Consider the following 26,532-nt stretch of genomic DNA (forward strand, 5'->3'; position numbering starts at 1 on the left):
CTCCCACAGTCCAATATACATCTTATGCAAAGTCGTAGGTGCTCAACATGACCTCAGTGCCGGCGAGAGACTCGAGCCAACTCTTGGCTTCGAGCCAGAACCACACCTTGATCATCGGGGAGAGGTCCTTGAGCTGGCCCGAGTCGGGCATATGCAGACCTCGTGAGGCCTCTTGTCGGCTGATCTGACGTCCCAGACTACGCAAAATGGGCAGCGAAGACTTGAAGAGATCCATGCTTGGGTCCAGTTGCCTTCCAATTCCCTCTAGCAGTAGGATACTGATCACCGTGTTCACGAAGTCGGCCTCCATCTTGACGTGGTGGTCTCTCACCGCCATCAGCACTTGGCTGAGGACGTCACTGATCTTGATCTCTGCCAGACTGAATGTCTTGCTCTTCACACTCAGAATCAGACTTGACATCTTTGTAGCGAAGCCTTCCTTGTCGATGACGAGATCAGGTGTTCTGCATCGCTCTACCATCAGATGACCAGCTCTTTCACCGTCGAATTGTGCGACGGCAGAGAAGAGGTCGAGGAAGTTGCGCCGATTCTTCGGCGTAAGCTCCACTGTTAGACCAGCGTCGAGCAGCACAAGCTCGGGTTGATAGCCCTGTGAGTCAAGCCGATCCAACTCTGCCAACCAAGCCTGCTTATTGTGCTTGATGCTGTTGAGGTTGCGCACGACATCCTCTTCTGCTTGATCGTCTGCGCTCTTGGGGCCTTTCGGACCTCCGAGAGCGTAATCACTGTTGAAAGGTGCGATCATGCGAGCTGCGAACGCTTCAAATTGTGACGACTTGGAGGGATGATAGAACTTGATCATGATGTTTCCGGGGTGGAGATCAGCGTGAGTGAAGTTGTCGAGGAGCAACATGTATAGGAAAGTGTCGAGTCCCAAGGTAGCGATACGGTGGTCGAAGCCAGCACCTCCGTTGTTGAGGAAATGCTTGAGCGGCAGAGCATCCTCGTACTGTTCGATTAACACCTCTTTAGTTGAGAAGCGAGACAGCGGTCGGGGGAATGAGATAGGGTCGGTCCTCGTCGAGAAGTTCTCGCCAAAGCGCAGAAGGTTGTTGGCTTCGTTGCGGAGATCAAGCTGACTGAACATCATACCTGCGAAGACTTCGACTTCTTCTGGGAAGGACAGCCACTCAGCTCCTGGGAAAGCGTTGATCACCTTGGCAAAAAATGTCATGATGCGAATGTCCCTCTCAATTGTACGGTGGACCTTGGGATGCAGAATCTTGATGGCAACAGAGGCCGTCGGGACCTCAAGAGCAGAACTCGTATCCTTCTGAGCGGAGTCAGTGGGCTGTACTTGCGGAGGCGGCGAGCTGCTCCTTCCAAATCTCCTCTTCTTTTTCATGCGCTTCGCCTCAGAAGGAGGGATGACGTCCGGTCGCAGTTTAGCCTTGTACACTTGGGCGACTGCTCCGATTCCCAAAGGCTTCTCTCCGAATTCTTCGAAAACTTCGTCGAAGTTGCGACCGAAGACGCTCTCAATGACTTTCTTAGTGTACCGGAAAGAGTGAGGCTTGCCGTTGGAGTGGAGCTTGCCGAGGCGTTCACACAAGGCATCAGGGAACAGATCTTGGCGAGACCCTGCCCATTGCGCGAGCTGAAGTGGGTGAAAGGAAGAGAGCGTTAGTGCTGGGGACTGATCGTTACACACCTGAATGCTGAGGGCGCATCTACTCACCTTGATGAACGTTGGCCCGGCCCTCTCCATCTGCTTGACCAGAAAGCCATACCACCAGAGTGCTCCCCATCTGTCCTCCTCATTCTTCGATACATAGTCGTCTCCATTCGATCCCTTACGCTTCTGGGTCGTAGAGGCTCCTTTGCGTCCCACGAAGAGCATGGGAATCGTGAGAAGAACCGGGAAGAACAGTGAGAAGAGTACGATGAAGCGCTTGGCGGTACCAATAGGCTCGAAGATAAAGTTGTGGAAGAAGCGAGCGAGGCTATTCCAGATACGAACGATGCGATTGGAATGTCTAGTTTCCGAATCTTCGATCGAGGGTGCGAAGTTAGATGCAGCATTGCTGTTCTTCTCCTTCTCTTCCTCAGCAAGTAAAGGCCTGAGCTTTGAAAAGATGAGGAGAGCACCGCCACCAGCTACACCAGTAGCGGCCAGGAAGAGGAGGTTGAGCTTGAAATTAGTGGCAGAGGACGAGGTATATGAAGGAGGGGCAGAGTCCATGAAGTCGCCAATCTTCGGCTTCTTAGGGTCGACTTGATGAATGCCCGATGAGTCTTGACGTTGCTTATCAGAAGTGACACGATCGGCAGCAGTGCTGGACTGCTGTCGGCGGGTAGCGACATGGATAGGTGAAGGTGCTACCGAGTTGTACAGCGGCCGTAGAGAATGAGCTCGGGTATGAAGCAGGCTAGTGACGCCCATTTTGGCCACTGAAGGTGGAGTGCTCGCCCATGGCCTCACAGCTAACGACGCGGGTAAGCAGCATTTGCCCATGCCATGTTGGCCTGCCAGTCGCAACGGCGACCTGGCAAGAGTGCCGAGCATGTGCGGGGGCTGAGAGGAGAGAGGGATCTGAAGAAGATTGACCACTGATCCCGCTGCGAGGCACGACCCTGTCTACGATGGTATGGCGGTGAAGGTGGGGAAGACGATCAAGGGTCTGTGGGGGCGGTAACGTGGGCCTTCCAGCGTGCGTGGAGGTGGACCCAGGCCCGCCGCTCTTTCCGCGTCGGCGTCAATGACGATGAGCGTCCAATCGTTCGCGTCTTTGGCACTGATCCTACAACGTTCCGAGCTTCCTCCTGTACCAGACATAGCCCTTGCCAAGGCTCATCGGTCATCCTCTTCATGAGCGACTCATCTTCGGTGTTTGAGCTGCCAGAGGTGAACCCAAATGCGGTGGCATCGGGCTCATCACATTGCACACCCGCTCGGATCAGGTATTCGCTAGGCAATCCTGCCTCATTTTCGCCTCGCCAGTCACGGACAGCGTCCAGCAGCAATGGTATCACACCTCGCAAGACGTCCCTCTCATCTTCGGTATCAAAGCATCTCGGAGGTAGGACACACTCCGCTTACCAAGAATTCGATGAACAGTCGTGGCTCCATTCCTTGACATCAAGCATCCACGATGCCCTGCATGGACCACCCACCACGCTACCGGAGGAATCTGCAAGCATATCACATGCCGCAACGATGTCAAGTCCTGGCGCGAAGTTGCCAGAGCTCAAAGATTGGGCTCGTCAATCTCGGTCAAGCCATCTGGAAAGACTCAGGGCGAGCCAGCTGGTGGATGAAGGTGTACAGACTGATCCTACACCAGACGAGCTCAAGCCAGCCTCAGGTACAGCTGTGACCCAAGATGTACAGGCTCTCAATCCTGATCTCGCCGCCAAGGAGATGCTGTTCCTGTCTGGCATGCTAGATGAGGGAGGAGAGCAGCAAAGCGCTCTTGATGTGGCAGATCTGCTGAAGAGAGCAAATGGCGATGACGAGGAAAGCGAGAAGGAGGAGCCCGTCCGCTACTCGACCCAGACAGTCCCGCCCCTAGGCGGCTTCGCTCCAGCTAGCAGCCTCTTCAGGGAAGGCCGCTCTCTCGAAGATATCCTGAAAGAGAGAGCTGCCCTGGGTCAGCAAACCGCTGGAGATGTCCTCCGCCAGGAAGCGCCAGAAGAGAACTCCGAAGATGTGACTGCTTTAGGCGATGACCTGTCAGAGAAGCCCCGAGGCAGACGTCTCATACAAGACATTACTGCAAGTGCAGACAGCGATCAGCTGGGAAGCAGTGATAGTGAAAGCGAAGAAGACGCGGAGCAAGATGATGATGAGAAAGATGAGGAAGACGAGGATGATGATGACGAAGACGAAGACGACGAAGAAGAAGATCTCGACGACGATGAAGAAGAAAATGACGAGGAGCTCGGTGAGGAGGATGCCTCCGAGGCTGCGCTGGAGATGCAAAGCGCTATCAAGGCCCCATCCGCGATGAGAATGGAAGGTCTCGCTGGAACAACAGAGCTCGAGCAAGACGACGACGTCATCGAGATTGGCAGCTCTTCAGATGAGAGTGAGGGGCGAAGCGACCTCGAAGAAGACGAGGAAGTCCTTGATCTTCCCGAAGGCGATCGTCTGGGCCAGGGCGAGAGCTTTGAGGGCCTTGACTCAGAAGAGGAAGAAGAGGAGGACGAAGAAGAGGAGGACGAGGAGGAAGAGAATGAGGCGCTGGGAGACGGAGATCTCGACATTGAGGATGGTGAGGATGACAAAGGCCAGCAACAGCTTGAAGGTGGAGCCTACGATGATGATGAGGAGGGAGCGGACGGCGAGGAAGAGGATGACCATGTCTTCGACGAGACAGGACATTCGGGTCCGACGGCTACCGCCGACAGTAGATTTTCCTGGGGCCATGACAAGCAGCAAAGCGGAAGCACTGATATGGTGGTTGATGCTCCCGAGCCTTATCAGCTGCAGAGCTCAGAAACTCCAATGCTGCCTTCCGATGCTCCAGACAGCCGATGGTCCGACTTCCTGTACGCTGAGAACGAAGACGGCGACAGACCAGACATCGAGTTCGATGAGAGTAGGGACCGCGCCGAGGAGGAAGATGGCAAAGGTGGAGGCAGCCTTGGCGATGCTGTTGAACAAGGTCGTCAAGGGGAGAAGCAGCCAAGCTCTTCGATCAACGTGGATCCCAGGCTCCTTGCTCAAGCCGCTCTCGCAGGAGGATTCCAAGCCTCTGGGCAACAAATTCCTGTCGAAGAGACTCGTTCAACAAGCTCATCTCTGGCTCCACAAGTGCAGGACGCGGGCCAGGGACAATTGGAACTTGCTCCGTCTTCCGAACAAACAGCACAAAGGGAGAGCGTCTCCTTTCCTCCGTCTCACCCGTCAGAAGCACTGTCCTTTGATCAGACGATGGCGATTAGGGCTGCAACGGGTGTACTTACCGGTCCAGGGAGTAGCCTGGGCTCGGTAGGCGGGAGATCAGGCGAGCCGTCCGGAAGCGTGCGAAAAGCTGCACAGGGTGGGGATGCGAATGCCGGAGTACTACCCAGTTCTGCTCAGGAGCTAATGGACTTCAAGCAAGAATCTGACAGGCTCGCTGTGGAGCATACGCAGGGTCAGATCCAGTCTGGCCCACCCTCGGTTGGCGCTACCGAAGGATCTGAGGGAACCGTGCAACGCAGAACAAGCTTCAGTATAGAAGGCACCCCAGATCGTGCTCGTGGCCGTGTTTCAGCTGCCCATACACCTGGTCCATCAGCGGTCCCCCCGTTGCTGGACACTCCTCTAGCCTCTCCATCTGCTTCATCTTCATCTCATCCCTTCTTCGCTGCTCCTCTGCCTCGCTCTGGAGCCGCACTTCACCTCTTCAAGCAGAGCGCCGCCAATCGGGCGGCTTTCTTCAGCGCTCCAGCCAGTGAGGGAGCGACGGCCGATGCAGAGGATGTAGCTCAAAATCAAAAGGGTCTGACTACTATGGACGAAGATCTGGCAGCGGTCGAAGGAGACTCTCACACTCTCACATCTTTCGATGAACAGCAAGTGCTGGACTTTGACCCCACCGAGAGCTCGCGGGCGCTCGTGGAGTTGAAGGAGGCTACACAAGTAGAGTCGGCCGATGCTCGAAAGCCAGGCTTGTCTAGCTTAAAGAGCGAGCCTTCTCTGACATCTCCGCAGCAGACCATTGCCGCCTTATCTGAACAAGGCACCAAGGCCACCGAAATGTCCACTGATGCCAATCACCCTGCAGAGCCTCTGGTCGAGAGTGCAGAGCCCACGCAGCCAGCCACTGAGGCTGGGGCTGAGGTGTTCATTCCAGATATGTCGGCAAGCGACGCAATCGAAGCAGACACAGCAGCCAAGGGGTCAAGCCTTGACCAGCCGACGAGCAATGCAGCCTCTCTGGCGCCTCAAGCAGAGATGCAACAGCAGGAAGACCAACGTGAAGACATCCCTGAAGCTATTGCCAATGTATTGGCACTACTTGGCAATTCTGCTGGGGTTCTTCCTGATGCTCCTGCTGAGAATGCTGCTCTCGTTGACGCCATGTCAGCGGCAGACAACGCTCCTGATGGCTCAGACGACGATGAAATCGTGGATGTAGACGAGCACACGGAGTACGAAGTCGAATCGGAAGGATCTTTCAAAGCTGAACCAGAAGAGTTTGTTCGAGAGCAACAGCAACACGAGGGATCTGCTCAAGACGAGGAGGAGGAGGACGGGCACACGGGAGCAGATGAGCCCACCTACGATCTGGGAGAAAAGACATCTTTCGCAGTGGAGGAAGATGGCTCGGTCTTGATGGAGCCGGAGGAGGGAGCTGAAGCACAAGAAGAGGTCGAACGGACAGAGTCACAGCCAGAAGCTGCAGAAGTAGTCGAAGAGAACGACTTGGCAGGGCCATCATTTGAAGAGCCCCTCAACCTGCCTACGCCGACTGAAGCAGAAGTGCCAACGTTAGCTGAACCAGCAGAGCCGCCGCAACCCGTTTCAATTCTGATCTCGAGCGATGAGTCGGACCAAGAAGAGGACAGTGCTGCTGCAGGCGAGCCGATACAGACTGCAGCATCCGCGGCCTCGCTAGGTGTTGAACCTGAGGCCTCTACCTCAAAGCCACGCTCGCCTAGCCCTGCCAGCACGCAATTCTCGCCTCGTCGCGACCGACAGTCGAAGGCACAACAAGGCTCCCGCCCTTCTACTGCTGACACCGCGCCTCCTGCAAGCCCAGTATCGCGCCAGGAGAAGAGTTTGACGGCTCTGAGGAAGGAGTGGAAGATGATCAAGGAGGCAGAAGGAGCCTCGGCCCGCCTACCGGCCCCTCAACCACAACAAGTCGAAGTCGTTGATCCCGTCGAGGTCTCCAAAGCCGTTCAAGAAGCCCGTCAAGCCGTTGAACAGCCAGAGAAGGCCATCTCACAAGACCTGATGCCGGAAGCAGTCTCGCTTCTGCCCAACACTGAAGAGGTCCCGAGACCTGCTGCCGCACCGAGGGACGGGGGCAAAGCATCTACACGTCACCGACACCGTCATCGTCACGGTGCTACTACTGAGAGCGTGCTCGGCAACGCAGATGACTCGGCTGATGAGTCTGAGGATCAGCCACCCATTACGCGCTCTCACTGTCGCTTTGCCAAATTGACCTTCACTGGCCAGGTCTCAGAGGAGCGTGTCACCTTCGTTGTCCCTGAATGCTCGATCCGGCATGACCTTCTAAAGGAGGAAGACGCCGATCTCCTCGGTGCAGCCAGCAAGCAGGACAACAATGATAAGATCTTGTTCGATGCAGAGGAGATGGAAGAGTCTACATACCATCGACTCTCACGCCTTGTAGGGCATGAGATGGTCAGCGATGCATGGGTCATGCCTGATAGCGCTTGGAAGGCCGAGTGCGAGGCAGCCAAGACCTTTGAGAGCGAGACTATCGGCGGAGCTGGCGAGAAGACAGACGACGCCGAGACTCTCAATGATGGGTCACCAGTCGAAGGCTCGCCAGAGGAGCTTCGACCTGCTTCGCCACGTCAGGAAACAGAGTCCGATGACGAGCTCGACGTCATTGCTAAACACTCTTCACCGCCAAGCAAGGTCACTCCTGGTCGACAGCGCATTACTCCGAACAAGAAGCATCACAGGCCAGAAGCTGGCGATCGTGACTGGCTTCCCGAGCAAGAGGACGCAAGCACCCGCAGCAGCAAGAAGCGGGGTGCGAGTGCCACGCCTTCATCGTCCAACAAGCGAGCCAAGGCAAAGACGGAGGATCGTCCAGGCTTCGATGCGGATCTATCCTTCGATATTCTTGAAGGGGAGGCTGAGCAGTCACAGGAGAACGAGGTCGCCAGTCAGACACCCAGCAAGCCCGCTCGTCGACGTCCCACAAAGCGCGCAGGTAGTGTCTTCCAAAGCTCAGAGCCTCCATCGCAGGAGACATCCACTCCAAGCACTCGCACTCGCCGTCGCAAGCTAAGCGAGGCCTCTCCTGCGGCTGAAGACGAACAACCCATTGCACCGGTCCGCCGCAATAGCAGCGCAGGCAAGCGCAAGTCGGCGACTCCCGCCCCCAGGGACCCCTCCGAGGGACCTTCGCTCGTATCGCCTCGAAAGACGCCCAGCCGTCGATCCAAAAGAACCCTACAGACGCCCGCTGGCGAACAGGACGAGGCGATGGACATTGATCAGCCTGCAGATGAGGAAGTCGACGATGCTGACGTCGACGTCGACATGGATGCTACCGAAGCGCAGGAGTCGACCAGTCCCAGCACAGCCGTCACTAGGTCTGGTCGCGCTGGATCTAAGCGACCTACGCGGGCGACGAGGAGCTCCAGCCGTACCCTGCCCGAGGCGAGCAGTACTCCCAGTGGTAGTCAATCTAGTGTCACGCCGAGGGTGACTAGAGCGAAGGCTCGACAAACCGGGAAGGACGTAGAGGAACAGTAGTAGGGAGAGCCTCAAAAATGCTTCTTTCTTTCTTGATGTTACATAGTCTCTTTTCCCCACGCATACGCACGCACACAGATGCAGTGAACCCAATCGACATCATACCACATCCGTGTCCTCCAGCTCGCCTCCCCAGCCCCACTGATCCTCATCTACCTCGCTCGCCCAGTCCTCATCTTCCGATTCTCGGGTCACGTCCCCTTCCTCTCCTGCACTCCACTCTTCTTCCAGATCGTCGAGCGCACTGCTCTTCCTACCAGCTGGACGGAAGAGATGCTTCGAGTCGGCTTCGTCGTCGTCGACTCCGCTTCGGCCCATGCGCTTGAAGATGAGCGAGGGGCGCTGGATTTGACCTTCCTTGAGACCTGCGCTTGCTCCTGCTCCAGCTCCACCTTTGCCTGCTGCCTTTCCCTCCGATCCTCTGGAACCTGCAGCAGCAGCGTCTTCTTCATCAGAAAGCACGACAGTCCCCAATGAATCGCCCATTCCCCTCCTTGCTTTGCCCAGCAGGAAATCTCCGCTACTGCCATTGGGCAATCCTCCTCTTTTGCCCTTTCCTCGCACGGGCATGCCAGCCTGCTGACGATTGGCCGCCTTTGCCCCACCCCACGTCTTCCGGTCGTCCCCTTTACCAGCGGGCGCGGCAGGCTTGTAAGCAGCTAGATCGCGTAGACGCTGCTCTTCCATCTCGCGCTCGATTTCTTGCACCATACTGTCGTTGCCTGCTGGTGTGCCAGAGGATCCAGAAGGACGAGAGGCATCGCCTTCGTCGAGAAGGCGGGCGAGGGCTTGTCGACGGGAGGAGAGGAGGTCGGAGCGGTGCTTCCGAGAAGGGTTGGCGCTTCCTTGTGTTGAAGAGAGGGTCTGTAGAAGCCGATTCGCCTCGGCTTTCCGGGTATGGCTTTCCTCATCTTCGTCCTTGTCATCGTCTGAGAGCTGAGAAGCAGGAGGAGGCCCGCTTCGCACGCTCGTGATTGCCGTCGGACGCTTCTTCCGGGGTGACAGTAGGCCAAACGAGAGCGGTCCATCGTCTGCCGAGGAAGCGTCAGAGTCGTCGTCATCGTCTCCGTTCGCAGAGCGACCCCGATCAAGGCTCATTTGGCCGAAGCGTTGGTAGGCGCGTAGAAATACAGCCTTCGAGGGTGAGTGACTTTTAGAGGGCTCTTTCCTCGCCTGAGCGCTTCCTTTCCTGCCACCCTTGCCTTCTGTCTCGGACTCTTCAGAAGAGGAGTCGAGGAGCAGTGGCGCTGCTGGAGCTGGTCGAGGAGGCTGCTTGGTCTCTCGTGAGGCTTGGCGGCCCTTGCCGTTCTTGGTGATAGCCGCCGGGGCCACCTTCACATCCAAATTCCCGGTGTCCCCTTCCGCACGTAGAGCGACATCTTCCCCATTGCTCAGATCCATCGCATCGTCATCGTCGCCGTATGCTCCATTCTGATCCTCGCCCCCATCGAACAGACTGCGGAACTTCCTCCCTTTGCGAGACTCTCCCGCTGTCAACGCATTAGCATTCGCCGCACTGCGATGGTCCTCCTGCCTCGGCGGAGAAGGAGCAAAGCCCACCTCAGTGTCGTCATGCGGAGGCGATAAGCGCAACGATGGAGCGTCTGTCTGCGACTGGTCCGCCCTCTGCAGCAGTGGCTGTGAGCCCGCTGAGGCCGTTCGGGAGAAGAGATTCCCGGCGCTAACCGCTGTCCCACTGCTAGATTTCTGTGCAGCACTATCCGACTCGCTCCGACCCCACAACGGTCCTAACTCGCGCTCCGAGCGGCTGCTAGCACGTCTCTTTGCAGGCCGACCGTCCCCAAGGGCAGAACCGGGCCGTAGTAGACCTTCTTGCCCTTGCGAAGAGGAACGACCTTTCGAAGGGCTCATTGCGACTCCTGCGCTCGACGGCCCTCGCGGGGTCGGAGGGACCTCTTCGCCTCTCAGCCTCTTCCTTGCCTTTGTCCGCGGAGTGTAGACCTGCTCATGAGCTGATCGTAGAGGGACAGCATTACTGACTCCCTTGCGCGGGCTCAAGTCTGCAACGAGTTTCCGAAAGGAGACAGGCGAGAGATTGTAGTGGAAGCGAGAATCGACATTGTTTAGCGCTGAATGTGAGCTCGGAGAGCCGGCGGCAGCTGGAGGTGTGCGGAGCTTGACGCCGCTGCCTGGTGTTGAAGGTGCTTGCGAAGCTGGCTTGGTCGGCGTCTTGAAGGGGTTCGCCGTTCGGGAGGAAGTCGTGGGAGTGCTCGGCAGGCGGGAAGCAGACGATGAGGAAGCTCTCGGAGGGCTATGAGGAGGCAGAACGGGCAGTGTTGAAGATGTCGATGAGCTTGCTGCTGCTGTACGCTGCTCTGACGACCGTCTGGGCTTGGTTGGTGTAGTAGGAGGAGGGCCCATCGATTGCTTGGTGCTACTGCTGCTGTTGCTGTTTGCCTTCTCTCTCCTCGCAGCTGTTTCCGGACGGCTGCTGCTACCACTGCTACTGCTCTTCTCTCTACTCTTGCCCTTGTCAGCGCTACTCTTGGTAGCTGCTCCACCGCTCATAGCCGTCCAGGTATCGTACACGGCAGCCATCTCGGGCACCTTGGCAATATCGCTCCTGCGCGGCTCCCGTCCATGGGCAGTACGGAACTCCTTCTGGAATGCTTTGAGTTTCTTTGCCAGGAGAGACTCCATGACTGGCAACTGAGCCCGCGAGAGATGGAAAGGGGATGGGGAGGAGAAGCTCTGATCTCTGAAACGGTGTAATAGTAGGATCGGAAGAAAGTGCCCCGCACTGTTGCTTCGCGTAAAGAGTCGCGCTCCTCGCGAGGCCACTTCCGTCAATGGTGGCCCACCACTCAGCATCTCTCTTCATACCAATTCGACACTACACCTCGTAAAGGAGATGAAGAGACTCGTGGAAGATTGAATCGAGAAGGCAGCATCTCGAGGCAGAGCTCGAGAATTTTCATCTTTACGAGATGTCCGGGCGAGGAGAGCTGTTCGCCTCGCCTGCTAGGCACGTCCAGGCGTCCACGAGGGATCACACAACGCCTAGCACACCAATTCGGCATCAGCTCCAGAGTGATGGTACACCCACGCCTCAAGAGCCCAGCATCTTCTGTCACCGCTGTCTCACCAATCAGAGAATCCACCTTGAGCTCCTGTCCGCCTACGAGGACGAGACCTCCAGCTCCTCCTATGCGTCTTCCTCATCTTTGCCCGTGGGATCCTACGAAGCCTACAAGGCCGATTTGGAGGCCCGGTATCCGCTTCTCTGCGACAGATGTAGACCTGCGGTAGAGAGCAAGATCAAGGAGAGAGACGATATTGCTCGCAGATGGATATGGAGAAAGTGGATGGAGAGGAACAGGGGGGAAGAAACGGCGGGGCAGGGGAGTCAGTCTACTGGCTGGAAGGCTCCAACTGGTGCTGTCAGAGGTCGAGGGCTGGACTACGAGAGACGACGCAAGCGAAGGAAGAGTCAACTCAAAATGATTGAGTCAGCAATGAGATGGACTCTCATCGCGATGGGACCGCTTCACACCTTCTCAAACCACCTCATGACCAGTCAAGCTCATCAAATCAGCCTGGTCCTCTCCCGCACTCTCCCGAGCGGCTTTCCCGTGGCGACTCTGAGCAGGTACGCTTGGCCCTTGGCTGGATTGGCGAATTGTACCGCTGTGTTACAGTCCCACCCACAAGAAGTGGAAGAGGGTGACGAAGGCGCAGGATCTGGACGCAGACCTGCGAGAAGGTCTATGATACGCGCTCTTCATTGCCTTACCTACTGTCAAATAATAGACACACAGCTCGGAGCGGCTTGGGTTCGCTATGTGCCAGCGAGTAGCATCTTACAACGAATACCGGCTTCGGCATTCGGGTGTGTCTGTCTAGCTCTTCAAGTGGTCCTGCTCCTGCTCTGCATTCTCCGGCGTCCTGTGTCTCCTACTATTATGAAGAGACCACGAGCTACAGACACAAAGCACCCCAACGAGTACCAAGACGTTTTCGATTCTCTCTCGCAGTCGCTCTCTCAAGTCACAGATAGCATCTCGGCCGGCTCTGCGGCGTTGCAGGGAGGAGAGGAACCAGGGGCCGTCTTCGGACAAACGACCTGGGCGAGCGCCAACGAGCGCACCGTCCCTTCATCCTGGCGAAACGAGCAGACTTTGCAGCCGTCGCAAGCACGCAGGGACGAGCCGATGGAGCTGGACGCTCCTGTCGCTCCAGCACAGGTGACATCGATGGATTGGCAGCCCACTCCGCCTCCAGAGCACACATCGGTGCACCAGCACCAACATCGCTCTACTCCTTCCTCTCCCACACCCGCATCTCGCTCCTCCATCTTCGGACCGCAGAAATTCTACGTACCGGAAGAGCCGATTGGTGGATTGGAAGAGAGTTTCTCAAGGGGACTGTCCCTCGGTGCGACCTCTGAGGAGCGGGAGGACGTGGATATGGAGGCGGCATTACCGAAGTACGGGGGAATGGTGCAAGGAGCGGTGCTAGTGGCTATGCTGGGGCTGGTGATTGGGTTGTTGACTGTCGTTTGGCACAAGTCGCAGGAGAGCCCGAGTGGATATGTGCGTGTGTACAAGACAGGGCGTGTTACGTGCTCTTCCATCGCCAGGTGGGTCAAGAGCCGCTGGCTCGCATCTAACGCTGATTATGCAATGTAGATCAATACCCAGGTGAAGATCAATGAAGAACCAATCTGAATTGTGAGGAGGCAAGGCGATGATGCATAGCGAATACGATGACAAGGGAAACAGTACACCATGATCGACCACACACTCGCGCACACACACGTCGGCACACATACACAATCAGATGACGACTTCCTCCGTCTCCTCGATGATCTCCTCCTGCCACTCCTGGATCTCCTGTGTGGGCTCCGCCTTGATCTGTTCCGCCAAAGAAGGAAGAGGCTCCTTTCCAAGTGCCTCCCTCTGCTCGGCCAGATCGGCCTTGGTCTTTGCCCTCCAGGCCTTCCACTCGTCCAGAGCACGCAGGTAGAGTTCCTTGTTCTGCAGAGCCAAGTTGCTCTCCTCTGCCAGGTCCTCCTCCTCGAACTGCTTGCCGATCTCTCGGATCGTGCGACGCACTTGCTTTTGAGCTTCCTTGGATAGGAGAGTGCGAGGACGTGGGCGCCAGAGGATCTGCTTGAAGCGGTCTTGCACTTGCTTTTGCAGCTCCTGACCCTTCAGGTCCCAAATTGCGTAGCCGTTTTCGAGAGAGTGCCTCCATGCGCTGGCACTCGTGGCGACGAAGCGTCCAGAGGGGTCCCACTCCAGGTCGGTGATACCGTAGTGCTCTCCCTGACCGATGAGCCTGACCTCCTCGGCCGGGTCGGCAGCGGGCACACCTTGGCGAAGATCCGCGTTGAGGTCCACGTCGTACCATTCCAGGTCGAACTTCTGCGAGGAGCCGAGGGTGGCTACCACCACTTGACGGCCCTTGGGCGACCAGAAGACTGTGTTGCATGTCTTGTTGTCCAGGACCTTCAGCAGTCGGAAGTCTCCCTTCTTGGGGTCGAGGTGGAAGAAGTTGAGCTGCGTCTTCACTGTGATACCAGGGGCAATGATACCCAGATTGGGGTCATTTGATGAGATGACGGCAAAGTGCGATCCATACGGCTCCCAAGCAAAAGCAGTGACTGGGTCCTTGAGCTCCACGACTTCGACTGGGAAGTCCTTCTCCCTCATCCTGAAGATCTCAAAGTTGCAGAACATCGACTTCTTCGTCTTTGTGTGACGGTCGACCTTGACGCAGAGGTAGTTGCCCTGAGGGTGCCAGTGCAGCTTGCAGTCCGAAACGTTGAACAGATTCTTGGATCTCAGGATCTCTCTCGATGGCACCTGCATCACGGACGCACGAGCTGGCTGGTTGGCAACCTCAGGCACCCAGAATGCAAGCATGTTGTCGCGGGGCTTCTTAGCACCCTTGGCTGGGTTTGTTCCGTCTCCCCATGCCTCGATGGCGGCCTTGTCTGCGTCTGACAGAGGGCACCATTCGAAGTCCACCACGCCATCGATGTTGATGCTCTTCTTCTCCAGGAGACCCATGGATGGAGTCTCGTAAACGCGGATCTGCTTTCCTGGTACGACTTGCGCACAGTACTTGTCATCACCGCTCCACTTCAGGAAGGGCCAGCTAAAACCCTTCTTTTCCTCGTCGTCCGGCGGCAGCGGGAATGTTCGCAGCAAGTGGCCGGTCTTGACCTCCCATACGGCTACCCTGTTGCCCTCGTCATCGGCGGTGAAATGCTGAGGTCCGATAGGTCCGTTCTCTGGGACAACGATGGGTTCATGTGACCACGTCACCATGTACTTCTCAGAAGGCGAGAAGTCCACCAGCCTGGCTCCTGGGTGAGCGTATCGCATGAAGCGCTGCCATGTGTTCCCGCCCCAAAGAGCGATACCTTGCCTGTGGAAGGTAGCAAGGAAAGTTCCGAGGGGAGTCCATTGCACGTACGACTCGGTCCACCTGTTGTTGGTGTGGAAGATCTGGGGCGGGGCATGTCTGTTGTGCCAGGCTACATGCACATCGTCTCCTCGGCACATGACGAGCTGGTCTCGACCCTGAGGGTCAAGGAGCCAAGATCGCAGATGCTCCTTGTCCACGTACTCCTCCTCGGCAGGCTCCACATACTCCTCGCTGAGATTGGCTAGGGACTCGATGTCGCTAAATCGGTTGACTGCAAAGCGGTGCTTCTTGTCGAAGGGGTAGCCGTCCATCGTCTTGATGGCGAGCGCAGCATCATCGGCGCTGTCAAGCTCAATGAACATGAAGCTGTACAGCCAAGGGCAGGAAGAGAGCAAGTCTGCGATGAGCAAGGTTCCAGAGCGTCGGTCTTCTTCCTCTGCCACCAACTCACCCCTTTGACTTCTCATCCTCTCCGAAAGGCATATGGAAGTTGCCCACGTCTACGTCCAATCCAGTCTGTGTCCTGAACCTCTTCTTCAGTGTGTCGAACAACCTCTCCTTCTTCGAGTCGTCTACGATGGGCACTCCATCGATAACGATGACATGGTCAAGACCTTCATCAAATCTTACTGCGTACCTATGGGAGCGAGATTGCATGGACAGGGAGACCAACATTGTCAGTCAGTGGTTCGGCCATGTGAAGCGGCATGCTGTCTCTTTTGCTGCAGGTTCCTCACCTCTCCTCGATGTCGGTGTAGTCGATCTCCTCCTCTTCCTCTAGTGAAGCTCCATTGAGCCCATTTGTGATGTGGTTGACGTCTGATGACGACGACATTGCGGTGCGGCAGAGGGCAGGGCGTGTAGGGTGGTCGTGGTATCCAGGAGAGGGCGAAGAAGTGCGAGGCTGCCAGGCTCAGAGGAAGAAAGGCGAGGAAAAAGGCGCTGCTAATCACGTCGCGCATAGAAATCCCTCCCGTTCCGCTTTCCGATTCTAATCACCCGCTTCTAATCAAAATTTTGAGCTGCACGACAGAAATTTCTACCTCGGACTGGGGAACAGGAAGCACAAGTGGTGCTCGCTCTCCCGTACCACCCTGACCACCTCCCACCTCTTCATCCTCCCTCGACGCCTTCACCATGCCAAAGAAGAGCGAGAAGAGGACCGCAAAGGGGTGAGTCAAAGTTCTCAGCGGAATGATCTGCTCTCGGACGTTGCTGACCACTCACCTTACCTCCCACCACTGCTACAGTCGTCTTGATAAGTTCTACTGGCTTGCCAAGGAACAGGGATTCCGATCCCGTGCTGCCTTCAAGCTCGTGCAGCTCAACAAGAAGTTCAACTTCCTAGAGGATGCTCGGTGCTGTATCGATCTGTGTGCTGCGCCGGGAGGTTGGCTGCAAGTGGCGAGCAAGCACATGCCCCCCAACAGTCTCATTGTAGGAGTGGATCTTGTTCCCATCAAGCCCATCCCTCGGTGTATCACCTTTGCAGAGGATATCAACTCTTTCAAATGTAGAGATCGACTGAGGCTGGAGCTCAAGGATTGGAAGGCAGACATGTGAGTACAAGTGATGATCTCGCCAGCCTGTCTTGGCTCTTCCTTTGCTGACATTATTTCCATGTTACCCCTTGTGATGCCTAGCGTTCTCCACGATGGAGCTCCCAATGTTGGTACTGCCTGGGTGCAGGATGCATACACTCAGTCCGAACTGGTCTTGCAATCGCTCAAGCTGGCAGTCGAGTTTCTGGCTCCCGGGGGTCACTTCATCACAAAGGTCTTCCGCTCGAAGGACTACAACAACCTCATGTGGGTATTCAACCAGCTGTTCAAGAGGGTCGAAGCCACCAAGCCTCCGTCATCTCGTAACGTTTCCGCCGAGATTTTCGTGGTCTGCCAAGAGTACAAGGCCCCGCGTCGCATTGATCCTAAGTTCCTTGACCCGCAACATGTCTTCAAAGATCTGGAGCCTCTGAGGGATGGAGAGGACGAGTCGATGAAGGGCACTAGCGCAGCTAATGTTCACGCAAACGTCTTTGAGCCCGAAAAGAAGCGCAGAAAGCGTGAGGGATACGAGGAGGGCAACTACACGCTCTACAAAGCTATACCGGCCTCACACTTCATCAGGCAGTCAGACGCCGTGTCAATGCTCGGCACATACAATCAGATCACCTTCAAAGATCCCGAGGATAAGGAGATTCTCAAGCACTCCGAGACCAATGATGACATCAAGGCCAACTGTGAGGACTTGAAGGTTCTCGGCAAGAAAGACTTCAGGAACCTTATGAAGTGGCGCTTGGCCTTGCGCGAATACTTTGGTCTGGAGGCCAAGAAGGCCGAAGTGCCTGAGGAGACTACCGAGACAGCTGAAGTGGAAGAGCTAGACTCTGATGAGGAAATGGATGCTGAGCTCGAGAAGCTCACTGAGGAGGAGCAGAGAAAGGTGCGAAAGGAGAGGCGGCGGAGGAATGAGACTCGAGCAAAGAGAGTCCTCAAGATGCAGCTGCAGATGACTACGCCTATGGACATTGGTATGGAGCAAGGAGACGAGAGTCTCATGGGCGGTACGGACGACTTTTTCGACCTCAAGGGCACCAGCAAGAAGGACGCTGATGACCTGCATGCCGAGGACCTTGACGAAGAGGACGAAGCCGAGCTTACGACCATCACTAGCGGGGACGACGCCGAGGATGAGGAAGACGAGAAGGAAGCACGCCTCAGACGCCTCGAAGGTGACATGGACGGTCTGTACGATGACTATCAGACCCGTCGGTCAGAGCGAGATGCTAAATACCGAGCGAAGGAGGAGCGTCGCAAGAACAAGAATCTCGAGGAATGGCACGGCATCAACGAGAAGGAGGGTGAAGACGACCACAGTGATGCTGAGAGCAGCGTTGGCGGGTATGACATCGTTCAGGGCAAGAAGGAGAAGGAAGAGACTTTCGACACCGACGACGAAGAGGATGAGGCTGAAGAAGAAGAGATGAAGCAAGCCATGAAGGCCGAGAAGCGAAGACGGGCTGCTCTTCTAGCCTCTCGGGAGGCTGCTGCTGTAGAAGCCAAGGCGGGCAAGTCCAAGAAGCGCCGGCAGCGTGCTGATGAAGACGATGAGGATGAGGTTGACAGTGGCCTTGTCACGTCACTGGAGAGCAAGAAGGACGTCAAAGCAAGGCAGAGCCGAGAAGCTGCTATTTGGTTTGACAACCCTCTCTTCAAAGGGGTCCCTGGTCTCGACATGGTCGAAGATGAGGACGACGACGACGACGATGAGGAGGACGACGACGAAGAAGAAGACGAGGAGGAAAGTGAGGAGGAAGAGGAAGACGAGGAGTCTCTGGAGGAGGATGAAGAGGCTTCTGGCGAAGAGGTCGACGATGAGAGCGACTTCGAAGTTGTCCCTCAAGAGCCAGAAGACGATGGTGACGACTGGCACGTCACCGACCTTGATGTTGATGAGGAGAAGCGTCGCTTCATCGAAGAGCACGGTCTCACAACTGCCGAAGCCATCACTCTTGCCCAGCAGCTAGTCAATCGCGAGAAGAGCAAAGCCGACCTGATTGATCAAGGTTTCACAAAGGCCAATTTTGTCGACAAGACCGACTTGCCCAGCTGGTTCCTCGACGACGAGGCCAAGAATTGGAAGGCCAACATCCCTATCACCAAGGAAGCCATGAATGCCCTCCGCGCTCGTCAACGTGCTCTGGATGCTCGTCCAATCAAGAAGATTGCCGAGGCTAAAGCGAGGAAGAAGTTCAAGGCTGCTCAGCGCATGTCCAAAGCACAGAAGAAGGCCGAGGACCTTCTTGCCAATGAAGACGGCGAGCTTACCGAGCGTGACAAGGCCAGCTCCATCTCCAAGCTCCTCGCTCGTGGAGCGGCCAAACCAAAGCAGCGTGAGACGAAACTCGTCGTCGCCAAAGGACCCAATCGTGGTCTCAAGGGACGACCAAAGGGAGTCAAAGGAAGATTCAAGATGGTAGATGGAAGAATGAAAAAGGAATTGAGGGCACAAAAGAGGATTGATAAGCGCAATGGAAAGAAGGTGGGAGGAGGAAGGACAAAGCAGAAGCCGAGGATTCCGAATGGGTATGGTGGGAGGTAAGAGGGAGCGTGGGTGAGGGAGGAGGGCTGGCAATATTTCCCTTGTAACAGTAGCTTTCACATTTCGACTCGTAAAGGGCCAATCATTTCATCTGATCTTACATCGGTGTGAGGTTGTTAGTGAGATCAGAACGCGAGATGTGGAAACGGAGCACTGGCATCTATAATGGCTCTCTGGGGTACATAATAAAAGTTCGCAATGTCGTTGCGGCCCTTCAATCGGGCATCGTCGTATGTCCTCGACCCTCCTTTTACTCCTTACGAGCCTGTCTGACCAGCCAGTCGGTAATCTCCTGAAGTACAGCGTCTCGCTTCCGGTCATCTGCCTCGCTTTGTCCCTTGACGTTCTTCATCATTACTGTAGAATCAGAAAATGTCAACGTGGGAAGAGTGGATGGTCGTTAGAAAGGAGCCCAGGGCTTTGCGACAACAAGAGGGCGTGATGGGAAGAGTTTCTCCACTTCCTTTCTGCGAACTCACCGTGTTCGTAACCGCTCCACAGTCTATACTCCTTATCCTCCGCGGGCAACCTCTCAAAGAACTCCTTCGAGCTCTTCCAACTAGTAGCCCTATCATGATCTCCATGATGGAACTGCACAGGGCACCTAATCAATTCCGCCCTCTCTTGTAAGTCATTCAGTCCTTCAAGAATGGCAAGACCGGTTGCAATGCGTAAGCGGCCCTTGTAGGTCATGGGGTCCAGGTGGAATTCAGTCTCGACGCGCTCATCGTCGGATACTTTGCCGCGGACGGCACTTGCGACGGGGAGGCGGCCGAGGAAGAAGCGCATCGTCTTTGCGAAGAGCTCGACGGCATACGACGGACGGGCTGAGACAGGTAGGAAAGGACATGAAGGACAGTATCGCGGGTCAGCTGTAGCTTCATGCATAGGCATTCGGCTTTCTGGGACTTGAATATACTCACATTCTGGACTGATCCCAATCATAGGCGCAGCAACAGCCACTCCATCAACGTGCGGTCTCCATCTATTTCCCACCAAGCCACCATTCCTGAGCTCTTCCTCGGTGGCAGGGGGATAGAGGGCAGCATAGTACAGTGCTGTGAATCCGCCCATGGAGTGACCCTCGAGGAAGAGCTTCCGCCGCGTGTCAGTCACCACAAAGGGTCCTCCCTCCCTCTCTGTCAGGTCGTGATCCCTGACGTCGTACAGGACTGCATGTACTGCCTCGATGAGGATCTTCAGCGAGGGAATGTAGGCGTGCAGACCAGAAGAGTTGCCAAAGGTGGGCAAGTCGACGAGGATGACTCGGAATCCGGCGAGGGCAAACTTGTGGCCATGAGGGGCAAGCTTGGCACCATGGTCATTGATACCGTGCAGGAGAACCACATCTGCCGTGAAGCCACACTCAGCAACAGCTTCGGGACACCAAAAGGTGGTATAGGCGACGAATGCATCTCCCTCCTTGTCCCAGCTGTTCCCTTTTGACAGACCTTTACTAGAGATGAACGTCTTTCCATGTCTGTACTTGATCTTTGGGTTCTCTAGCACAAAGTGCTTCTCAAAGGCATTGGGTGGGATCTTCGACCGGCCATACGTGGGATCGAATCCTCCAGGGCGAGTGAGGCGAAGGTGACAGAGGATAGGCTCGATGAAGATGGTGTAGATCTGGAAGAGGAGACCGATGAATAGGGAGGGAAAGTCGGTTGGTGGGAGGGGCGCGTAGGGAGAGGAGAGGCCGCGACCGATGACGGGGCGTTTGAGCTGGGCAGCGGTGAGGCCGTTCTGGCCATTGGCTTTGGCGGCCATTGTCGCCGTAGTCGAGAGAAGGAGAGAGTCGAGGAGCGAGTCGTAGAGGATCCACGACCTTTGCCTGATATCGTTCGTAGAATCCTTCGACGCCGCCCTGTGCGAGCAAATCAATCTCCGACGCAGCGGCCTCTTTCCGCCCCGAGTGGCATTGAAAGCCAAGTCCTTCCGTTGTGGAAGGTCAGCGTACTCTGACCAACAAGGTTGTATACCATCACCTCGGCGCCCTGTGGACGACGATGCCTTCTATATCCGAGGCGGCAGATGCTGGACAGTCCTCATCGATAGCTGTGCCCGACCAGCCCGCCGAGGCTGGCCCTTCCTCGGCTCCTCAGGCTCCTAAGGCAGCCGCGGCACCACCTACCCCAGCCGAGAGCTCAAAGCCAAAGCCGACCAAGAAGCCAAAGGGCAAAGGGAAGGTCAATGCTGACGGTATTGCAGATGCTAAGCCAAATCGCACAAGCCTGCGAGGAGGCATGATTGGAATAGCCTCGTCCGATCCGCCCGCGCCGGCTTGGTTGCCCGCTGGAGGAGGAGCGAGAAAGGCATTGCCTGAGCTGGTGCTGCCTTTTAAGCTGCCGACGTCGATAAAAGGAGGTGAAGATGGATTCAGTGAAGGAAGCGACGCTGAGGGATCTGAAATTGATGATGAGAGCAGCGAGGAGAGTGAGGCAGAGGGGGATGGAGAGGGGGCAAGGAGAGCAAGATTGGAGAAGAGGAGACGTAAGGAGCGTAGAGCATTACAGCGAAGGTAAGTATTGAACACAGCTGTTATACATCGCCGGGAAACGACTTTCATTCCGGGAGGGATCTAATTCTGACGTCTGTCTGTATCTCCTCTTCAGTCTATTGCAAGTCCAGGCCCTTCGTCAGTCAAGGCTCTTCCACCTCGCATCGTTGCTTGCGCCCTATTCCCGCCGCACAAAGGCTGGCGTGTCCTACCCAGCCAGCGTGTCTCCTGACCTTCTTCACGGCATCGAGCCGTCTGTCAAAGGTGGTCATATCCTCACCCCCCTCAGCAGAGTCGAAGTCCAAGTCGGACCACACTTCTTTGCCAAGACGAAGCTGTGGGAGATGAGAAAGGAGAGGGAGCCACGAGCAACATCTCCTCCGCCTCCGAAGAAGGCGCAGCAGCCAACAGCGCCAAGTCAAACCTCAGCAACCCAGCAGTCCAGTAAAGCTTCTCAGCCAGCTGTACAGCCAGCTCCCGCACCGCGTCCTGTACAGCAGCCGCCTCCTCAGCCGGCAGCCCCCCGGCCCACACCCCCAACAGCAGCAGCGACAGCAGCGGTCGATCCTGTCCTAGTCACTCGAGTCAATGAGCGTGCATCGAAGGATGCTGATCTTCGAGACCTTCTGCAGGTAGCGGCTAGAGGAGCCGCATCCCCTGAACAGCTCCGTGTGTTGGGCGAAGTCATACAAGACGTGACGAGGGAGATGGAGCGCGATGGACTGAAGGTCCAGCCACCTCAGGCGATAGCCAGGCCGCCACCGCCGCCTCCTGTAGCAGCACCGGCAGCTACCTCTCCTCCCAAAACTCAGGCAAAGGCTGCAAAAGGGCAGACGAAGAAGACTGCGGCTTCGGGAACTCCTGGCAAGCAGGCTGCCGCGTCTCAAACCGGTCCGTCCACCGAAAGCGCTAAGCAGCCCGAAGCTCAGCCTACGGAGCAAGCTCAAGGACCTGCTGAAGACGACGCCAAAGCGCCTTCATCGGCTGCAGCTACTGCAGTAGCCCCTGCATCCTCATTCCGCCCCCCGATCCTCGTCATGGAGTTCCGGGAGAACCCCTCTATGCGCTTCTACGTCCCTCTGTGGTCTTCCATCGTCCGTCGGCGCAAGATTAAGCGAGCAAGAGAGGTCGGTGAGGGAGGTCTGGAAGAAGAAGAGGAGTTGCCGGAAGAGCCGACAAAGGAGAAGGAGCTGATCGAATTCATAGAGTTGCAACTGCACTTCCTTGCGCCTTTGCCGGGAAGCGATGCGGCTGTTGGAACTGGAGCGGATGCAAAGTATCCCATTCTGATGACTATCACTGCAGAGGACTCGAACAGGACGATCTGGGAGGCGATTTCGAGAGTTCCCGGTGTGAGGACAATCGATGCCAGTGGGCGGGAGGTGTTTGAGGAGCCGAAAGAGGAGACAGGCGAGGCCTCTTCGCGAGCGGATCAGGACAGGAAAGAAGTCGCGGATTTGGAGACGACTATAGCCAAGGCGGTGAGTGAGACGCAGCGAAGACATGGCAGTACCCAACGCTGTACCGCTCACACCTGCTACTCTTTACTCCACACAGATTGCTGCCCTCCCTCCTCGTCGCTCACTCAACCTTTCCGCTCCGCTCCCTCGCGGTCTCGAAGATCACCTAGCAGACAAGTTTGCTCCTCAGCTCCAGTCCACCGCCTCCCTCTACTCGTCCAGTACTAGTAGAGACGTCCACCCTCACGCCTCCAGCGCCGGGGCCGCAGGCGCAAGCAAGAGACGCTCCCCTCCCGTAGATCTCATGCATGACGACCTGCACGATCTCACCGGCTCCGGAGGAGCATACGACTTCGACGGCTCTCTCTCCGGTATCGGCGGTAGCGGCTCTGCGCCCAAACCAAAGAAGAAGCGTAACGTCGCTACGCACAACCCGGACGGATCTGTCAAGCGGTGCAACTCCTGTCAGACCAATGTCACGCCCATGTGGAGGAGAGGGCCAGAGGGACCTGCTACGTTGTGCAATGCTTGTGGAGCGAGGTGGAAGTCAGGGAGGTTGGGGATGCCTAGTGCGAGAGGCAGGAAGGGAAGCGCGGGACTTGGCGTGGCGGCTGGAGCGGGAAGTGGAGACACTGCTACGGCTATTGGTGGTGGAACTGCTACTGCTGCCGGTGATGCTGCCCCGAGCGAGAGCCAGAGTGGAGAACAGACAGTACCTACGAGCACTGAGCCTGCCCGAGTAGGAGAGGGAGTGGAAGTGGGCGAGGAAGCCCAGACAGCGTCCACCACATCGCAGCCCGTCGAGTTGGCACAGACCGCCCCTGCTACCGTCGCCGCTACATCGGCTCAAGGAGCAGAGGCTCAGACTCAAGGGGACGTCGCCATGGCAGAAGCAGAGCCACAAGTAGAGGCAGAGGCAGACGCCAGTGCAAACACCAGTGGGATGGTCGAAGGGACGCTCTAATCACATCGTCGCAACTGCAATGCCAAATGCTAGAGTCACTCACTTCTTGGTGCTCAGTGAAACGTGTGTGCGTGTGATTAAAGTAGCTCGGAATGATCAAAAAACCATAGACTCCTCGCAACCCCTCCAAGTACTCTTCTCCTACTGCTTCTACGAACTACACATCGTACTCTTTCATCCCCGCCTGCTTCGCCGTCACTTTGGGTACAGTCCCCATCCCGAACCTATTAGCAAGTACCTTCCACCAAGTGCGTCCCACAGGGTACCTCTCTCCATCCCCCTCTGCTCCACCACTACCCATCGCTCCTCCCATGGGCAGATTTTCAAATTCAAAATCTTCCCAATTAGGAACCAAGCAACGCAACATCATCTTCCATTGCCAATCGGGATGCATGGCTGTAATTCTTCCTGAATTCTTATCCATGTACCAACTTCCTGAGCCGTGGGAAGAGGAAAAGACTCGTTTTTGCATTAGAGAATGGATCCAGTATTGTTCGTCTAGCTCTGCACGGAGCTTGACGTTGAATGTGGGTCCTCGGGTAAAGGGGACGATGGGTGAGTCGGAGGGAGAAGGAGAGGGGGTGGGAGAAGGAGTGTGAAGGATGGCTTCGGGACTGGGACGATCGTTGCTGAGGAGAGGACGGGCTACCTCTAGGGCTAGCTCGATTTGGTTCTCAGTTGTGAAGATGAGCGACTGCAGACGAGAGGAAGATACGGAAAGGGGCATTCAGTCAGATGGAAGCTCCCAATAGCTCTCGAGAGGCTCTGCTCTATCGACACCACTCACCTGATGGCCTGTAGCTGAGTTAGTACCAGTCATCTGCACCAAGTTGGGAAAGCCAGAGAGGAAGGTAGACCGGTAATGCAGTGGTCCTCCATCTCCATACTTCTGCCAGTGATCCCTCAGCTCCTGGCCCCCCTTGCCGTAGAGTTCCATGGGGAAACCAGCACGGGATGGCGTGAAACCAGTGGCAAGGATGACGACATCGGCTGGAATCTCCTTGCCCGTGTTGGTGATGACTGATTTCTCCGTCATGCGTGCCGTCCTCTCAAACTCCAGCTTGAAGTTGGGTGCATTCAGAGCCGGAACGTACTGATCCGTGTCTACCAAGCGTCGCTTATGCATAGGCGGTAGCTTCCTAGTATCGGGAACAATGTGATGGAGGTACTTCTTCGGGCAATTCTTCGCAGCATAATGTCTGCACTCCCTCGCCTGCATCCAACGGAAGAGTCTCCCAGCCCACCAGTTCATGTGAGTGCCGGTAAAGTGGGACTCCATGACCATGAAGATGAGGATGCGCTGCATATTCTTGAAGAAGGAGAAATGCCTCACCAGCCACTTCCATCCTGGGATGAACCTGAAGGGGTCTGGGATCAGAGGGAGGATCCAGTGCTGGGCGCGCACGAATTGCGTCACCTGCTTGGCCTCCTTGATGATCTTGGGGATGAATTGAGTCGCTGAAGACCCGTTGCCTACGACGACTACATTCTTGCCCTTGAGATCGATGGAGTGGTCCCAACGTGCCGAGTGGAAGCTACAAGGAGGCGCGGCAGGAAGCGAGTCAGTCAGTCAGTAACTCCTTTCCCTCATCGAGCTGCTTCGCTCGACCACTCACATTGGACCCTTGAAGTTCTCGTGTCCCTCAATGTTACAGCTGTTAGGCGAGGACAGCCCACCAATGCAGCTCACAAAGAATCTGCAAACATAGTGATGTTTCTGTGGCTTCACCCCCTCCTTTGTCTCCCGCTCCGGCAGGTCCTCAGTATAGACGTGCCAGAGACTGCTAGCTTCATCCCAGCGTGCTTCCTTGACAACAGTGGAGAGGTGAAACTTATCCATGATGTCATACTCGGCAGCGACGGAGCAGATGTACGCTTGTAGCTCGGGCTGCTTAGGAAAGAAGGTAGACCTGAATGAGTAAATGAGAGAAGAGAGAGGAAGGGGGAAAGGTAAGTCGAAATACCAGAATGGGGGGCTTATATCTGTCAGGCAAGCTCACCAATCGGTCTTCTGCCTAAAGGAGAAAGAGTACAGTGCAGCAGGCACATCCGCTCCAGCACCAGGGTAAGTATTGGAGTACCAAGTTCCAGCAATTCCCGCCTCCTTGTCCAAAATGACAAAGTCATCGCCATACCCTTTCCTCTTCAATTGACACGCCATGCCAATTCCACTGAGACCAGCGCCAAGGATCAAAGTCTGATGGTAGACGGGCGCAGGCCATTCTTCGCGTTGTGAGAGCACCTGGATTTGCTTCTCGTCACTGATGGTCTCGGTTGGGGGTTGCGTGGAGGTCTTCTTGTCTGCGCCATTAGGGCGAGGTGCTGTAGACGACATTGCGTCTGTCTAATGCTCTTTGCGTGTCTAGGTTGTATGTACAGTAGGCCAGTCTATATGGCAAAAAGGGAAGGAAGGGAATGTCAACGCAAGTTGAGATATTGAGGTAGTTGAGCTGCTAGACTGGTCGAGTCTACCTGAGGTAATGGTACCCGGCTGGTGCTGCGTTGCCTGTCAAGCGGAAGCAGGCAGCCGTCTGAGGCGAGCCATGGCGCCCGACCTCGCTTCTGTGTCCAGTCCCAAGCTGGTCCGTGAATGCGGGGCCAGACGCCGGATCACCCGGGTCAAGAGCAAGGCCGGAACAGACGGAACGGAAGCAGGACTCGGTGATCACCGTCTGCTCGATCATACTCATCACCTCGC

The 26,532-nt window shown here is 56.2% G+C and overlaps 9 protein-coding genes across 9 annotated transcripts; 3 read left to right on the forward strand and 6 right to left on the reverse strand.

The window, feature by feature from the left end:
* Window positions 1-22: 22 nt before the first annotated feature.
* Window positions 23-2,203, reverse strand: BCV69DRAFT_251152 (ABC1-domain-containing protein; the record flags this gene model as incomplete). Its single annotated transcript, XM_025490417.1, has 2 exons — window positions 23-1,618; window positions 1,700-2,203. The coding sequence occupies 2 exons, from the start codon at window positions 2,201-2,203 to the stop codon at window positions 23-25; spliced, it is 2,100 nt and encodes a 699-aa protein (XP_025346678.1).
* Window positions 2,204-4,110: 1,907 nt separating this feature from the next.
* On the reverse strand, window positions 4,111-4,680 carry BCV69DRAFT_284146 (hypothetical protein). Its single transcript, XM_025492941.1, has one exon. It carries the CDS (start codon window positions 4,343-4,345, stop codon window positions 4,145-4,147), a length of 201 nt encoding a protein of 66 aa, XP_025346679.1. The 5' UTR covers window positions 4,346-4,680; the 3' UTR covers window positions 4,111-4,144.
* Window positions 4,681-8,420: 3,740 nt separating this feature from the next.
* Window positions 8,421-11,140, reverse strand: BCV69DRAFT_284147 (hypothetical protein). The gene has a single exon (XM_025492942.1). The coding sequence runs from the start codon at window positions 11,075-11,077 to the stop codon at window positions 8,516-8,518; it is 2,562 nt and encodes an 853-aa protein (XP_025346680.1). The 5' UTR covers window positions 11,078-11,140; the 3' UTR covers window positions 8,421-8,515.
* A 95-nt stretch (window positions 11,141-11,235) lies between these two features.
* On the forward strand, window positions 11,236-13,535 carry BCV69DRAFT_284148 (hypothetical protein). The gene has a single exon (XM_025492943.1). It carries the CDS (start codon window positions 11,365-11,367, stop codon window positions 13,063-13,065), a length of 1,701 nt encoding a protein of 566 aa, XP_025346681.1. The 5' UTR covers window positions 11,236-11,364; the 3' UTR covers window positions 13,066-13,535.
* Window positions 13,086-15,700, reverse strand: BCV69DRAFT_284149 (translation initiation factor eIF-3b). Its single transcript, XM_025492944.1, has 3 exons — window positions 15,550-15,700; window positions 15,264-15,449; window positions 13,086-15,178 (listed from the first exon to the last, which is right to left on the reverse strand). The coding sequence occupies exons 1-3, from the start codon at window positions 15,645-15,647 to the stop codon at window positions 13,213-13,215; spliced, it is 2,250 nt and encodes a 749-aa protein (XP_025346682.1). The 5' UTR covers window positions 15,648-15,700; the 3' UTR covers window positions 13,086-13,212.
* Window positions 15,701-15,891: 191 nt separating this feature from the next.
* On the forward strand, window positions 15,892-19,101 carry BCV69DRAFT_42024 (FtsJ-domain-containing protein). Its single transcript, XM_025495265.1, has 3 exons — window positions 15,892-15,984; window positions 16,063-16,371; window positions 16,456-19,101. Exons 1-3 carry the CDS (start codon window positions 15,950-15,952, stop codon window positions 18,911-18,913), a joined length of 2,802 nt encoding a protein of 933 aa, XP_025346683.1. The 5' UTR covers window positions 15,892-15,949; the 3' UTR covers window positions 18,914-19,101.
* A 62-nt stretch (window positions 19,102-19,163) lies between these two features.
* On the reverse strand, window positions 19,164-20,680 carry BCV69DRAFT_250980 (alpha/beta-hydrolase; the record flags this gene model as incomplete). Its single annotated transcript, XM_025490406.1, has 3 exons — window positions 19,164-19,270; window positions 19,393-19,740; window positions 19,837-20,680. The coding sequence occupies 3 exons, from the start codon at window positions 20,678-20,680 to the stop codon at window positions 19,164-19,166; spliced, it is 1,299 nt and encodes a 432-aa protein (XP_025346684.1).
* Window positions 20,681-20,876: 196 nt separating this feature from the next.
* Window positions 20,877-23,876, forward strand: BCV69DRAFT_284151 (hypothetical protein). Its single transcript, XM_025492945.1, has 3 exons — window positions 20,877-21,431; window positions 21,526-22,891; window positions 22,968-23,876. Exons 1-3 carry the CDS (start codon window positions 20,920-20,922, stop codon window positions 23,832-23,834), a joined length of 2,745 nt encoding a protein of 914 aa, XP_025346685.1. The 5' UTR covers window positions 20,877-20,919; the 3' UTR covers window positions 23,835-23,876.
* BCV69DRAFT_272179 (FAD/NAD(P)-binding domain-containing protein) lies at window positions 23,867-26,334 on the reverse strand. Its single transcript, XM_025490970.1, has 4 exons — window positions 25,835-26,334; window positions 25,451-25,744; window positions 24,622-25,369; window positions 23,867-24,528 (listed from the first exon to the last, which is right to left on the reverse strand). The coding sequence occupies exons 1-4, from the start codon at window positions 26,167-26,169 to the stop codon at window positions 23,992-23,994; spliced, it is 1,914 nt and encodes a 637-aa protein (XP_025346686.1). The 5' UTR covers window positions 26,170-26,334; the 3' UTR covers window positions 23,867-23,991.
* Window positions 26,335-26,532: the final 198 nt, after the last annotated feature.

The sequence above is a fragment of the Pseudomicrostroma glucosiphilum genome (assembly GCF_003144135.1).
Source record: "Pseudomicrostroma glucosiphilum strain MCA 4718 unplaced genomic scaffold BCV69scaffold_11, whole genome shotgun sequence".
Taxonomy (NCBI): domain Eukaryota; kingdom Fungi; phylum Basidiomycota; class Exobasidiomycetes; order Microstromatales; family Microstromataceae; genus Microstroma; species Microstroma glucosiphilum.

Bases quoted from the DNA above. Each gene is read 5' to 3' on its own strand.
- BCV69DRAFT_284148 (XM_025492943.1), top strand. From the start codon at position 11,365: ATGTCCGGGCGAGGAGAGCTGTTCGCCTCGCCTGCTAGGCACGTCCAG.
- BCV69DRAFT_284146 (XM_025492941.1), bottom strand. From the start codon at position 4,345: ATGTCCTGTCTCGTCGAAGACATGGTCATCCTCTTCCTCGCCGTCCGC.
- BCV69DRAFT_284147 (XM_025492942.1), bottom strand. From the start codon at position 11,077: ATGGAGTCTCTCCTGGCAAAGAAACTCAAAGCATTCCAGAAGGAGTTC.
- BCV69DRAFT_42024 (XM_025495265.1), top strand. From the start codon at position 15,950: ATGCCAAAGAAGAGCGAGAAGAGGACCGCAAAGGG. The intron at 15,985-16,062 runs GTGAGTCAAAGT...CCACTGCTACAG, and splicing joins GAGAAGAGGACCGCAAAGGG to TCGTCTTGATAAGTTCTACT. The intron at 16,372-16,455 runs GTGAGTACAAGT...TGTGATGCCTAG, and splicing joins AAGGATTGGAAGGCAGACAT to CGTTCTCCACGATGGAGCTC.
- BCV69DRAFT_272179 (XM_025490970.1), bottom strand. From the start codon at position 26,169: ATGTCGTCTACAGCACCTCGCCCTAATGGCGCAGACAAGAAGACCTCC. The intron at 25,370-25,450 runs GTGAGTGGTCGA...GCCTCCTTGTAG, and splicing joins GAGAACTTCAAGGGTCCAAT to CTTCCACTCGGCACGTTGGG. The intron at 24,529-24,621 runs GTGAGTGGTGTC...TCTCGTCTGCAG, and splicing joins ACTCAGCTACAGGCCATCAG to TCGCTCATCTTCACAACTGA.
- BCV69DRAFT_284151 (XM_025492945.1), top strand. From the start codon at position 20,920: ATGCCTTCTATATCCGAGGCGGCAGATGCTGGACAGTCCTCATCGATA. The intron at 21,432-21,525 runs GTAAGTATTGAA...TCTCCTCTTCAG, and splicing joins CGTAGAGCATTACAGCGAAG to TCTATTGCAAGTCCAGGCCC. The intron at 22,892-22,967 runs GTGAGTGAGACG...TACTCCACACAG, and splicing joins AGACGACTATAGCCAAGGCG to ATTGCTGCCCTCCCTCCTCG.
- BCV69DRAFT_284149 (XM_025492944.1), bottom strand. From the start codon at position 15,647: ATGTCGTCGTCATCAGACGTCAACCACATCACAAATGGGCTCAATGGA. The intron at 15,450-15,549 runs GTGAGGAACCTG...TCGCTCCCATAG, and splicing joins TACACCGACATCGAGGAGAG to GTACGCAGTAAGATTTGATG. The intron at 15,179-15,263 runs GTGAGTTGGTGG...TTGGCTGTACAG, and splicing joins GAGGATGAGAAGTCAAAGGG to CTTCATGTTCATTGAGCTTG.